General features: G+C 48.4%; 1 protein-coding gene across 5 annotated transcripts in view; it reads left to right on the top strand.

The window, feature by feature from the left end:
* The first annotated feature begins 541 nt into the window (after positions 1 to 541).
* Positions 542 to 14,032, top strand: part of FYCO1 (FYVE and coiled-coil domain autophagy adaptor 1) — a 77,902-nt gene continuing 64,411 nt past the window's right edge. For 3 of the 5 annotated variants that reach the window (XM_065540493.1, XM_005546889.4, XM_005546890.5), the window contains exons 1-2: positions 542 to 644; positions 11,443 to 11,616. In XM_065540493.1, coding sequence (XP_065396565.1) covers positions 11,562 to 11,616 — 55 coding nt within the window. In that variant the 5' untranslated portion in view covers positions 542 to 644; positions 11,443 to 11,561. Of the gene's footprint in view, positions 645 to 9,653; positions 9,724 to 10,793; positions 10,945 to 11,442; positions 11,617 to 14,032 lie in introns of those variants that run through there. The other 2 variants (XM_015445769.3, XM_065540492.1) reach the window with 2 other exon arrangements.

The following is a 14,032-nucleotide window of genomic DNA, read 5'->3' as shown; positions in this document are numbered from 1 at the left end:
GAGGATGGGGCCAAAGTTAGGGGTGGTAGTTCATAAACACGTAGTTTTTGAACACTAATTTTAAGTAAGACCCTGATATTAAGAAGTAAGTTGGATTAAAAGATGAGAAATTCGGCCCACCAATACATGTTTTTCTATTTTCCAATATATTAAAATATTATCATTTTAACACGCAATCACTAAAAATTTATGAGCTAGTTAACATTCTTCGGACTCTTTGGTATGTAGGTGTATTTCACACGTAGAGCACGTGCACAATTCAACTCGAATTAGCTACATTTGGAGTGCTCCTTAGCCACACAAGAACAGCCTTGTCAAGATGCCAGACATTTGATTTGTGGCCCTCCGGGATTGCAAGGGTTAACCCGGGGCAGCTTGGGTCGTGGGGTGGGACAGGCGCTCCGGGGACAGGGCGGTGGGAGCAGTTAACCCCGGCTCTACGGAGTCGCCGGGAGTTGTAGTCTGAGTCCCGGGGGGGTCCGACGGGAGTTGTAGGCCTCAGCCCCAGGGAGCACGCCGGGAGCTGTAGTCCGCCCCCGCCAGCCGCCGGGTGTGCGTGTCATGGCCGTCGGCACCGCGGTCCCATCCTCTTCCGCTTGGCCCCAGAAAGTTTCGGTTCTGCCCGGCGGAGGACCCACGAGCGCGTAAGTGCCGCGGGAGACCGTCTGGACTCTGGGGGCACCTGGGTCGCTCACGATCCCGGAGCCGAGAGCTTCGGTCGGGGCGCGGCTTGTCACCTGCTGCCCTTACAGTCCCCGCCCCTCCCAGGTCTCCCTCAGACCCTGCCGGAGCTCCCCAGTCCTTGCCCAGCGGGCCGGGAAGCACTTCGGGCCCGTGGAAGCCGGCCCAGGCACCCAGCCTGCCTTTGTTGGTCGGTTAGAAAGACAGACCCCAAACAGCAGTTCCAAGACCCCGGACGGCCGAGGGGCCGCAAAGGAAAGGAGCCCACCGTGCGGCGTCTCAGAACAAGCCTGGATCCTTTAGCACAGAATGGGGCAGGCCCCCGAGTTCCTGCCTGCGTGGTCTTTAGGAAGTTTAGTTTCTGGCCCTCCTGGGCCGGGACAGCCCAGACCTTCACTTTGCAAGGCTCCGCTGGTGCTCGGATCTCTCCCCTCTTCCCAGGAAGGGATGCTTCTTTCTTCCCGGCCCATACTTTGGCCAAGGCCTATTCACTATCCACTGCCCCTTGTGCCCATGTGCAGGGTCTGGAGATAGCCCCAGCCCCCAGAAGTCTTTTCCCGAAACACCTGTTGTCTCTGGCGCGGCGGCACTGCACTCATGGCCTGGAGTCCGTGCTGTTGAAACCTGGCGGGGTGTGGTGCGGAGCGGGGAGGATGGCGGAATTTTATTTTTTGTAAGAAAAGCACATGTGGTTGACACGTTAACCGCGTGGCCCCCTGTTAAAGCACATGTATTCTCTGATGTCCCTGTCACTCTTCACCGTTCCCATTGGGTGTCCCCTCCAGAAAAAAAAAAAAAAAAAAAAAAAAAAAAAACATATATATATATATATGTATCTATATAGAACACTTGTTGAAACTGCCTGTGTTGGCCAGAGCCTCTCAGCCCCTCTGCTTGTCTTACCACAGCAGTTTCCTTTCCCAACAGAGAAATGGGTCAGGGGCTTTTGGGGGACAGAGGATCCAGGGCTTAATCTGCTCACTGGTTCTCCTGCCCCTGCAGGACTTGTGGTCTGTGGCAGCAAGCTTAATTCCCCTGCCATCTGCCTAATGCGGCTGGAGGGTGTTGGGGGCTGGTGTAGGGGAGGGTTGGGGAGCTGGAGCTATCATGCCAAGGTTTTCTGCTTTCCATAGTTCCCACCTTCTGAAGTGGACCCCTGTTGAGTGAGCTCTACTTGACCCTCCCTTCTGTGACTACCACTGTTCTGAAAGCATTGAATGCCCCATACTAGTTGTGCAACGTGGTTATTATCACCCCGGAAACAAGAGCTAATTGTTACAGTGATGGATCTCAGCCTCCTCTGATTAATAGGATCTCTCCTATAGGCTCTTACTTTAGGAAATAGAGTTTATCTGTTTACGTTCAAAGTATCTATCTTTGTGTAGCACTTCGTTTACTTTTTAAATTGTTTTTAATATTTTATTAGAAAAATAAACATACAGACTCACTGAAAGGATTGTATGGTGAATATCCGTATACTCAATTCTTAACATTTTACTTTGATTTTTTTTTTTTTTTTTTTTTTGCAGTTACTTTAGAGATTGGTAGCAGTCTCAGGCAGTGATCCTTTAGCTGTTGTTTGGATGACCTTTGCCCCTTGGGGCTAGGTTTGGAGCACCAATATAATTTCAGGAGCCAAGTTTTTAACCTGGTCCTTTTTGAGGGGGATGGCCCCCATAGATGTTTGTGATGAGAGGAATCACCCATAACAGAGCAAGATCATAGCAGCTGGTAGCTTTGATCCATATTGGTCACCGAGGCTGTGGGCTGCTGGCTCAAGCATACGAAGTAGGTACACAAGAAAAGGCAGCCCCCTCACCCCAACCCACCCTGCTTCCCTTTAGGGGAGAAGTTTAGCTGACAGGTAACTTTTGTTTACTGAAGATTCCAAAGACACAGCTTTGGTGACTCAAGACTAGAATGTCTTTAAACATGAGGCAGAGGAAGTGTGTTGTCTAGCTGTGGTCTTATGGTGGAAACCACTGGTAGGCACCCAGAGTTAGGGGCCATGTTCACTGCAAGCAGCCCTAGGCAGCAGGTAAGGGTCATTAACTGGTGCCTGTAATTACAGAGGCAACTTGTGAGCACAGATGAGTCCATTATGATCAGGGCAACATCTGCTCATGTCATGCCTGCTATGTTCTTGTCTTAGTAAAAAGATAAATAGTATTTTGTTTGTGATCTCAATGCCAGTTTCAAGAAAATAAGAACTCTTTATTGGTATAAGAGCCTCTATTTAAGCAATTAAATAAATCATAGGTGGGAATTGGAATGTTTCTGTGGGTCTACCTATGGAAATATTGTTTACCTTCTTGCTGTTTGTTGACACATCACTAAAAGTGGCTGAAATATCTGTACTGCCCCCATAATAAGAGCCATTGCCTCGGAGCAAATGGGCCTCATGGCTCTGAGAAGAGGAGGGTGGCAGAAGCTGTGCTCAGTTGGGCAAGAGCAGTTTTATCCCTTTTCTCTCACATTGGAGCCAGTCAGCCTGTTGGTTTAGTAACCTCCAGTGGTCCTTCATGTTCACTTGGGTCTCTGTGGCATTTGAAAGGCACCAAGGACCTGTTTCCCATTAGGCCGGATGCCATTTGGAGGATGTGTACATCAGTGTGGTTCTGATGAAAGACTTAAGGAGAATCTGTGGTTTGGGTATAATATTGTGGCCCTGTGGCTGGGACCCAAGGGCTGATCTGGCCAACGACCTCAGGAATCTAGAGTGCTGTACCCTAGGCCAGTCCCAGGAAACCGAGTTAGGGGAAGTCCTTAGCATACAAAAGAAAAGCTTGGACCAAAAAAAGCATTCCAAGAAAACCATTAGCATGCAGGGGGCAAGGCCAAGAGAAGAATCCCTATGTGAAGTCCAGGATAGGGCAGGACAGCTGAACCAGAAACAGTGTTTTAAAATGGAGCTGGAAGGAATTTCCTGAAGTTGACTCTGCAGCCCCAGATGCTTTTTCCAGGGTATCTGTAGACTTGGTCAGGAGCAGGGAGGGGACATTTAGAAGCCTTAGCCACTGAGAATGTCTGTTACCCCCCTTTCCCACCTCCTTCAAAGGTAGCGATTCTTAATTAATTCACATGAAGGAAGTTTAGTTCTCAACATTGCATCCAAAAAAAGAAAGGTAGGAAGAGGTCAAATGACTTCCCCAGGACAGATAGAGTGCCTAAAAATAATTGAGTAAGCTAAATATACCTTGGGTCTCACCCAACTATGGCATGATCTTTGTTGCATTATTTGTTGCATAATACATAATGGAAAGTTCATGTAACTAGTCTGATTCCAAAATCTAAATAGGGTCCAATTTGACAAAACTTGGCTACCACTGATAAGAGAGAAGAAAATATCTTGCTCATTACTCCAACTCTAGCTTCAGAGCCATCCTGGGTCTTGCGTGCCCCTCCCATCTGTGGCACGGCCCCACCCCCTGCCCTCTACACCCGGGCTGGTACTGCTGTTGTCGTGCTTCTCCCCAAGAAGTGTAACAGAACCCAGGCCCACCAGCACCTCCCCGCCCCAGGTTGCCTTGTTGATGGTGTCAGATGCACACTTTCAGGAATGGAGAAACAAGGGCCTTGGGAGGTGTATTGGAGCTAGGGCTGCCATAACAAAATACCACAGACTGAGTGGCTTAAGCAACAGAAATATACTTTCTCAAAGTTCTGGAGGCTGGAAGTCCCAGATCAAGCCACTGGCAGGTTTGGCTTCTCCTGAGGCCTCTCTCCTTGGCTCTCAGACGGCTGCCTTCTTGCCGTGCCCTCACGTGGCCTTTCCTCTGTGCTTGTGCATCCCTGGTATCTCTTGTGTGTGTCTAGAATTCCCCTTATAAACTCACCAGTCCGATTGGATTCCGGCCCACTCTCATGGCCTCATTTAATCTTCATTACCTCTTTAAAGGCCCTGTCTTCAAATGCAGTCACATTCTGAGGTGTGAGGGTTAGGGCTTCAACATCGGAATACGGTGGGGTGGGGTGCACAATTCACCCCCTGACAGGAGGTTTGGGTTAGCAGGGTTGTTTGTGAGGGTGGCGGTGCTTTCCATTTTCCAGGATGGGGTGAAGGAGGCTGTGGTAAGGCTTCCTCAGGAACCGAATTGTGGTTCACACTTCCTCCTGTCCACACCAAACCCAGAGAGACTGGAGCAGCTGGCCAGAGGAAGGTGTAGGGAGCATGAGCTGGGCAGGGCATGGCCTTGGCAGAGGGAGCAGAGCATCCAAACCCCAGAGTCAGGGCCCAGCCACAGAAGGGCAGCGCAGGGAGGCCCGAACATAGGCAGTGGGGAGGGAGGGAAGGAGGAGGGACAAGAGAGAGGATGGGCCTTTCCCTATCGAGGTCAGGCAGACCATCTGTAAAGGGCCTCACAAGCTGGGTTAAGAGATTTGTACCCATGTCTGACAGCAGCCACTTGAGCTCTCAGGACACCAGAGGTCTGTTTATAAAGAGATGCTAGGTAGGCAGTGTGGAGTAGACACACTTCATCCATCCCTGAATTATATTATTCTATTCACTCTGGAAATAATAGCTCACAATATTTTTACAGTAATTAAAACATAATGTTCACAATTTCTACGTGGTGTTTTAAGTGCGTTATTTTAGTCAACATACAAATAGTTTATGCTTAATAAAAGAAAACTGAAAAATCAGAGAAATAGAATGTTTTAAAAAATGTGCTCATGACGGCCGAGCGCGGTGGCTCATGCCTGTAATCCCAGCACTTTGGGAGGCCGAGGCGGGTGGATCACCTGAGGTCAGGAGATTGAGACCATCCTGGCCAACATAGTGAAACCCCGTCTCTACTAAAATACAAAAAAAAAAAAAAGAAAAGCCAGGCATGGTGGCATACGCCTGTAGTCCCAGCTACTCAGGAGGCTGAGGCAGGGGAATCACTTGAACCTGGGAGGTGGAGGTTGCAGTGAGCTGAGATTGCACCAATGCACTCCAGCCTGGTGACAGAGCGAGACTCCGTCTCAAAAAAAAAAAAAAAGTGCTCATGTTGCCACCATTGAAAGATTAGTAGTATTTACATCTTAGTACATTTCTATGCCTCAAAGTTTAGTTTGGTTGGTGGATCAAGGATCTATGTGTTTTGTTTTGTCTAATTCATTCATTCATTCATTCAGCAGTAATTTATTGAGGGCTCTCCATGTGCTAGAACTGTGCTAGGGGAAATCATGAACAGCAATGAAGTTTACGGACAAGTAGAAAGAACAGAGATTGAACAAAAACTTACCAAATGTCCCCAGAAGCCACAGAAGCATAACATGAGACTGCAGTGAGGGCTGAGAATCATGAGCAGAGTACAGTGAGGTACCTTGTATGTTCACTTGTTCTCATGAAAGCACTTACCAGGCCTCAAGTGCTCCTTCTTACTTGTTTGTAAGTTTATTGGGGTATATGTTATCTGTTTCTCCCGCTGAGCCTGAGTTCCTTAAAGGTCAGAGCTCCACCCACCGCCCCTTTTCACAGCTGTAGCCCCGGCTCGTGGTTCAGACTTGCCTCTTCATCGTGCTGCCAAAAAATACCTTTTACCTGGCTGGCGGTTTGTTAGCACACAGAAGTTACCTGCTGCTTCCTCAAGGCCATGTTTTGTGGCTATGTCATATTCTATCAGAGATTCAGTTCTTAGCTCATAACTGGCTGGATTGACCCCCTTGACGCTTGGGTCAGGAGAGGTCCCAGAGCATATAATTTTGGAGATCTGTAGTTTTTCCCCACCTAGGTTGGGCCTGTATTCTTTGGGGCAGGAGTAGATGTACCAGTTGAATTCTCAATTATTGATGCAGTTGTTCCAGAGACTGTCCAGATTCTCATGCCTGTCATTGTCACCTCTTGGATATTTTCTCAGCCCCACAGCTTCAAGTACAGAGGTGTGGCTCCTCCCTTGAGCAGCTGCCCACCTCACTAAAAAAAGACTTGACTTCCCCCAGATCCAAAAGCAACCCCTCAGAACCCTCTCAGCCCTGCTCTCTGGGGTCCGTGGACTGGAATATTGGCCCTTTTGTGTGTGTTCTGGGAGAGCAACCAAGGAACCTGCTATTGTTGGTGGAAGGGAGGGGATCAAGAGAAGGTTCAAGAATCCATGGCAAAACCTCAAGTTCTCATTCCCTTTAAGAAAAAGAGAAGATGACAAGCAAGAAGGAGTGTTTGGGAAAGATGACCCAGGCATGCAGTGGGTTAACACTTTAATCACAGGTCCAAAGGGTTGTGTCACCTAATAAGTCTTTGTTCACGTGCGTGTGCTGAAATGCCTGCCTCTGAGCTGCCCTCTGGCAAACTCCGGAGCACTCTCCTAGCTACCCTCTGGAAGCTCTGGGAAGGACAGTCTGCCTGCCCACTGATTGTTCCAGCCCCTGTTCCAGCAGGACCTCCAGGCCTTCGAAGCTGCAGGTACCAGCCAAGTGCCTCCCTTTCTGTAGGTGGTAACTAGCTAGATGCCGTTGGGTGTGCTGAGCCAGGCCTAGGCAATGGACTCTTCCAGAAAGGCTTTTCTGCCTTTTTAACCATCCTTGTCCTTAACATTCTTTCTTGGTCAGGGGGGACTTTACAACTGGTAGGCTCCTCCTTATTTGGGACTGGGGGTGGAATCCAACTGTAAGGTGCCCTCTCTGGGTCAGCCCTTAGCTATTGTGTTGGGAGCAAAATTTTAAAGGCGGAGAAAGGTTGACTTCCACACCTCCAACCTCCTCCTCCCCTGATGATTCTTCTTTCCTTGTATGGCTACTCGGATGCTATTATTGCTGCTGTCTGAGCCGGTTTCTGGGCAATATTATGAGTATTAGTCACTTGCATCATAGCGTAAATATGTTTACATGAGTCAGTCAGCATCTTTGTATCCTAAGTTGACTAAATTGCTGTTGCTATTGTTTAAGGCATTTAGGGCATCTGGGCAGGTATAGAAAACACTTGGAGGTCAGAGAAGGTCCTTTACCTCTAAAATGATATCTAAGTCACTTTAGTTAGGAACTCATACACTAGTACCAAGTGAAAAATAAGAATTTTTAAAAATGCATTGAGTCCCTTTTCCTCTTTATCAGAAAATTGGATGTTTTCAGACATTTTGGATAGGCTTAAACATAATTTTGAGTTGTTGGCAAGGAAATTCAATGCTTCCAAAGATTTTATAAAACTCATTTCTCTGATACTTGAAAGAGCCTGTCAGAGACAGCAATGAAGGTTTTTACATGTTGTGCAACGAGGACTGTGGGTTTATGAGGTGGTCGGCACACTGAGGGGCCTGTGAGGTATGTGTGTCCTGGAGTCCTTACCCCGGTGCTGAGGCAGCCATGGTAGTGTGTACAGAGCTTTGAGTGTCTCCTGAGTTGGGAGAGCCATTTGCTAATGGGTTGTAGATGTCAGGATCATGCTGGTTCATGCCAGGAGTCTGTGATTCCCTCAATGAAAGGGCAAGCTTATCTAGAGACACAAGGAAGTTGGCCATGTTTGGAGAGAGTTGGTGCCCATTCTGTGCCTTTTGTTGGTTAGTAATGACCTCAGACCGAGATGGAGGATCTAGCAGGGCAAGATGCTGAGTTCATGAAAATAGCATCCCCATGGTGACCATGTTCTCTATGGAAGCTCTGATTTACTTCCTGAATCCCTGTGAGGTGATGACCCAGAGCCAGAGTGGGGAAGCCCACTGCACCCCACAGGCCTGGCAGGCAGTTTGTTAGGGCTCATTATACTAGTGGTGACACAGGCTCTTTGGAAAATCAGCTTGTGTAATCAGTGGCTGGGAACAGCTCACCCCAGGACCTGGGAACTTGACACCAGCCAAGAGCACACTCCCAAGGTCAGACAGGAAGGTCTCCTGCCTTGGGCTGACACAAGGGCAGTGTCACCAAAGCACCAAGAAGTCTTAAAGGAGCGTGTTGCCATCTGTGTTCAGGCTCATGATGCCAAGATACTGGTTTTGGTTTGCAGACATTGTTTCCCTCTTGCCAGACTCCAGTTAGGGCTAGTTTCCAGAAAATCCAGCTGGTTGTGTGGTTCCTTCATTGTCCTGGGCGCAGCCTGGATGAGCTACTCAGGATCTGTTGTTACTATCACCTCCTTCCCAAGCTCCGCCCTCTCCACGGACATGGTCAGAAGTGTACACACAGACCCAGTGGGCTGCATTTAAAGACTCACAGGGTATCACTCCAGTCGTCTTCCTCCAGGATTATTTCTCTCAGAGACTGCAAGCTCCTCTGTGTTGGCAGCAGCCAAATAAGAGGAATGCAGATAGAGAAACAGCCTTTACTCTTGTATGCCTTTCCTTTCCTTCTTGGCTCTCTCCAGTGACCGCCTGTTCACTTTTTAGGCCTGGCCATCACAGAGTGTCTACCACTTCTCCCTTCCCCAAGCTGAATTAAATTTTCCCTTTCTCAGATCCCATTGCATTTTTTTTTTAACAAATTCATCAAAATGCTGCTTTTTTGTGAGATATAATTTACAGTTATATGAGTTGTGACAAGTATATGCTTGTCAAATACATATAGCCATGTAACCATCACCATAATCAAGGCACTCAACATAATTGCCCCCCATATTTTCCTGTGCTCCTTTGTAGCCAGACCCTCCCTTCTCCCCTAGACCCTGGCAGCTGCTGATGTGATTTCTCTCCTAATGATTTGCCTTTGCCAGAATAGCATATAAATGGGATTGCACAGTTGTAGTGGTTTCAGAGGCTTCTTTGACTCAGCACAGGGCATTTCAGATTCCTCCATGTTTTGTATACCCATAGTTCATATCTTCTCAGTACTGAGTACCCATGCCTTTTTATCCATATCTCTATGTGGGCCTCTTCCACTGTATCTGGATATGTGATATTCTTCCATCTGTCTCCTTCATGGGTAGCCAGGCTCCTCCAGGGATGGACTGTGTCTTGTGTGCCTCTGTATCCCCAGCCTGCACATAGTAGGCACTTGATGGAATGTGCTGGGGCAGCTGTGTGTTGACAGTGGACATCCTTATCCTCTCTGGCTCTCTCTAGGGCGCTGGCTGGTCCCTGCTCAGGCCCTGTGTTCAGCTGGTGACCTGGAGAGACACCCAGGGATGGGCAGGTAGGCTTCTCATAAAGCACTCCTATCCTCAGGTTGGTGTCCCTGATGGATGGGTGCCAACACTTGTTGGGAGGTTTGGGGGCTTCTCTGTGGCTGCCCTGAAGCTCTTCTCTCTGGGGCTCATGAATTCCTGGGACTGTGGTACAGGCATATGTCTGTTTCCTTCCTCCTAAGCCAGAGAAGTCCTCTTTGGGCCTTGTTTGCACTGAGTCATAGCTACATTGGCTAGTTAGTTAAAAATAGGCTCCAGTTATCTCCGCCCTGTGATAGGCCCTTCTCTCCTTGGGCAGAGGCAGGAATCCTTATGTAAATATTTGGAGGAGCTTGTGGCTGGGGTGATTTCCATGCCGGGATCTGCTTGCCTGGACTCCTGGAGCCATGAGGGCAAGGTGGCAGTGGGAGAGTGAGAGGTGGCCTGTGTTAGAACACTCAGAGTATTCACACTGCTTGGGAGACACTGGAGTTCATGGTGGTACCTCGAGCCGGTGGAAGTGGTTGGTCATTTGCTGTAGTGACAATGGCTCAGTCTTAAAAAGTCAGTAGGACTTATTGGAAAAACCACCTGTTTTGAAATCAGACTGACCAGAGTTCAATGTGATTCCTCGCCTCACTGGCCCATGGCCTTAAACAAGTTACATGACTCCTCTGAGCATCATTTTCTCCTTTGTAAACAGGGATGATGTTATCTGCGCCACCAGGGTGATTGTGAGAATTAAAAGTGATCTTGTATGTAAAGCCCGTAACAGAGCCCTGCACGCAATAGACCCTCATTTAGTGCTGGCTGCCGCCACAGCCAACTCTAGCCTTGCTATCTACTTTGCCAGGAAACATTACAACTTTGCACTGGATATCTGAGGGAAGAATGAGAGGTTCTTAAAGGACGTAGGAATCTCCGGATGCATGTCCAGACCTCTTTCCCGTGTGCTCACATCTCTTTAACTTCTGTTGGCCTTCAGCCCTACGGTTAAATCACTTCAACAGCTGCCCAAGTAGGGCTGATAACTCAGGACTCACTAGCTGGGAGAGGACTGGAACCAAACTTAAAAATAGAGACACATCCATTGCCTGGTGCAGGGGCTATGCAGGCCTCTGGAGAGAAGGCCAGGCAGCATCTGCACACCCAGGCTGAGTTGGACTCTGGGCAGCTGGAGGCTGCAAGCCTCCCAACGAAGGGGACCTTGCCAGGCAAGCCCAGCTTTCCTTGGTCCAGAAGTTCTGAGGGTATGTGTCCTTATCCTCTCCCCCACTAGCACTAACTGGCTAGAGACTGACCGTTCTTCAGAGAAAGAAAGGCTAGAGAGTGTGTGGGGGAGATAGGGATCCTTAGGCTTAGCAGAGCTGTCTGAAGCTGGGCTGCACTGGTTCCATGTAGCCTTTGGTATAAGAGGGTGGAGAGAGCCACTGGGTGGCTTTTTAAAGGAAAGTAAGGCAGTCCTATCTATGGTGAATGGACAGTGAGCTCAGAAAGAATAGGCTGCAATATGATTGATCTAATTTCTTGTTAAGCCCCAAATCAGGTCACTGTGTCTGAATATAAGTGTGTCAGAAACAAACCAGAGAGTGCCCACAGAGCAAGGCCCACACAGAAAGGTCAAGCCCTCCTCTTGAGGGAATACACCCAGATAGGGGGACCTTTCTGCCCATAGCAGAGTTCTCTAATATTGTCGTTAAATTGTGTCTGTGTCTGCTTCCTCCATGGCCTCCTCTTCCTCTGTGCAGGTGCCACCATGGAGTCTGACCACTGCTAAGCAGACAGCCAGGGAGGGCCGAAGTTCTGAGCCTTCCTCCTTCCTCCGGACCCAAGCAGGAGACACACAGACAAGAAAGGCAAACTCACCATGGCCTCCACCAATGCAGAGAGCCAGCTCCAGAGAATCATCCGAGACTTGCAAGGTATGGTAGGTTGCTGGGCAGACTGAGTTTGGTTTTGAGGGACTTGTGGCAGGGCTTTTTGCTGTTGCCAGTTGAAATTCAACCCTTTCATTTTTGTTCACACCACGAGTAATTGGAGTCCTCAGGTCACATCACATTGAAATATTTGGGGCTCAAATATCCGCCTTGTGTAAGGCTTGGAAAGTTTGCCTGGTTTCCTTTCAGAGGACTGTAAAGCCAGTTTGTAAACAAAATCATACACCCTGCTCCAGGACTGGGTCTGATTTCCATTAGCGCACATATGTGTGTTTTCAAGCTGCCTGTTAAGTCTGGCTAAATCCCAAATTTCTGAGCGCTGATGAAGTTGGCTCCTTTGGGAAAGAATGTTCTTTCTCCCACTGAGCAGGAACGACAGAGACCCACCTGTCTTGTTTTGCTGCCCCACTGGGTCCTGGCTGGTGGACGGCCCATTGCCTGGGATGCACTGTAGGTCCAGGCCTGCTGCCTCCCAGACTTCCCTGAGCTCAGCATTGTCCACTGAGAGAGGCTGTGACTTGTATCCCTTATCTCACTGGAGAAAAGCAAGGCAGAGGAAGGTGCAGATAAAGCTTCATAGACTCAGGAGAAACGGACTATTTTCTTTTTGGCTGCAAATTCCAAGTTTCACTCTTTCAGATGCTGTCCCAGGGGTCAGAATTTTTATGTTTTCCGTCCCCACTCATCACCAGTGCTGATCTTTAAGCAATGTGGAGCTCCAGAACGCTTGATACTACACAGTCTGAAGCTGACCACTTCCTCCATGCCTGCAGAGTCTGCTGTGACACTTTCGTGACAGACTAAAAGCCCAGGCTCCTAACCGCTTGGACACCACCAGCAGTTATCTCCCATGCCAGGAACCATTGGCCTAGCCCGTCCACAATGCAGCTCTCATTCTGAAGTTCTAAAGTCAACAAGATGAAAAACACTTTCTCAAGCTTTTAATCTTGTGTCTACTGTGTCTTGTGCCTCTGATAGCTAAGAATTACATGGCATTTTGTGTGCACCAGGCTCTTTCTATACCAACAGCCTGGCACCAGTCTATGCTCCTAACCACTCTAGTCTACTTTCAGCTAAGACATTAGATGCTTTTTTGAATCTACGCAGAGAGACAGAGAAAGTAAAATGCCAGTCTCTGCAGATCTGAGTTTGCCGGTAGCTTTAAGAGGTCTCTCCATAAAGTAGGCAGTCTTTTCTGTGTTTCAACATCTGGTTCTTGAGGATAACTTTGAGACCTAGAGGTCCTTATTGGGAGGGAAGAGGGTGAAATAGGGGACCCTCAGGTAAAGCTTCTGATCTAGACCATTGCCTGTCCCACGTACCGGCTGAGTCTGGCCACCCACAATATCCTGGGTTGGTTTCAACATCCTTTACACAGGCCACAGAGCACTTTAATGGGAATTCTTGAAAGATGCCACTTTCTCCGTACTCTCCACTTTGATCTGTTGGTAAATGTCTTAATAAGCGTACAGATCTACAGCGTCTACCATGAGAGTGGAGTGTCCTTAACTGAGGCGTCTTTGTGTGGTACACAGCCTTCACTCCTCTGCAGGGCAGCCCACTTACCCTCTTGGTGACAGCAGTTTCAAGGACTTTGGAGTCAGGCAGGGGTGTGCTCAGCTTCTGGCTTCTCTTTTTAACTCTGGAAAATGTTGGACAAGTCCGTTCACCTTTCCAACACACCGTTGCTTCCTTCATGTGCCAGCTGGGTGTGATGATAACACCCACTTCTCAAGATTATTCAAAGAATCAGATAGTAATTCCTGTAAAGCTAATATTATTTAGAGTATCAGAGATTAGAGCTGAACATTTCATATTTCATGTCCAGAGTCTCCTCCTTCAAAGTTTCAGGAGTTCCCAGATGAGGCTGCGAGTGTTTACCTGACCTGAGGAGGAAGGCTCTATGTCTCTCCCAGGCCCTTGGCTCACTGGCTGTCAGTGCCAGCCATTGCAGACACTTCTAGGAAGGTACAGCTGGACAATTGTCACTTGTAAGCATCAGTCCCAAGAACCTGTCTCCACCATTTGCTAATCTTTGCCCGAGGGGTCAGTGTTGACGACATTTTCAGCCATCTTAGGCTTGGCTTCAGTCCTGGACAGGTCTGCTTCTAACCATGGTTCTCGGGAGCAGGGGTTAGAAATTTAAGAATTGCCAGAGAAGCAGATCGTTTTGTCAAGCACATCCCAACCATTTCCACAGGGGAAATGTTTTCCAGGATCTAAACCAAATCCAGTGTCTCAATAGTCCCTCTGTCCCACAGCAGAGGTAGTAAGTGAGAGGCAAAGGCGGGTTTTCCTCTTTTCCACACAGGGAGGTAGATTCTCTTAGAAGTTAAGAGGTGGGCTCTGGAGTTAGAAAGCTCTTGAGAAAACCAGGGATCTTATTCCAGCTCTGCTGTTT

Source organism: Macaca fascicularis, chromosome 2 (assembly GCF_037993035.2).
Source record: "Macaca fascicularis isolate 582-1 chromosome 2, T2T-MFA8v1.1".
Lineage (NCBI taxonomy): Eukaryota > Metazoa > Chordata > Mammalia > Primates > Cercopithecidae > Macaca > Macaca fascicularis.
The sequence above is the reverse complement of the archived record's forward strand: the minus strand, read 5'-3'. Positions and strand labels throughout refer to the sequence as shown.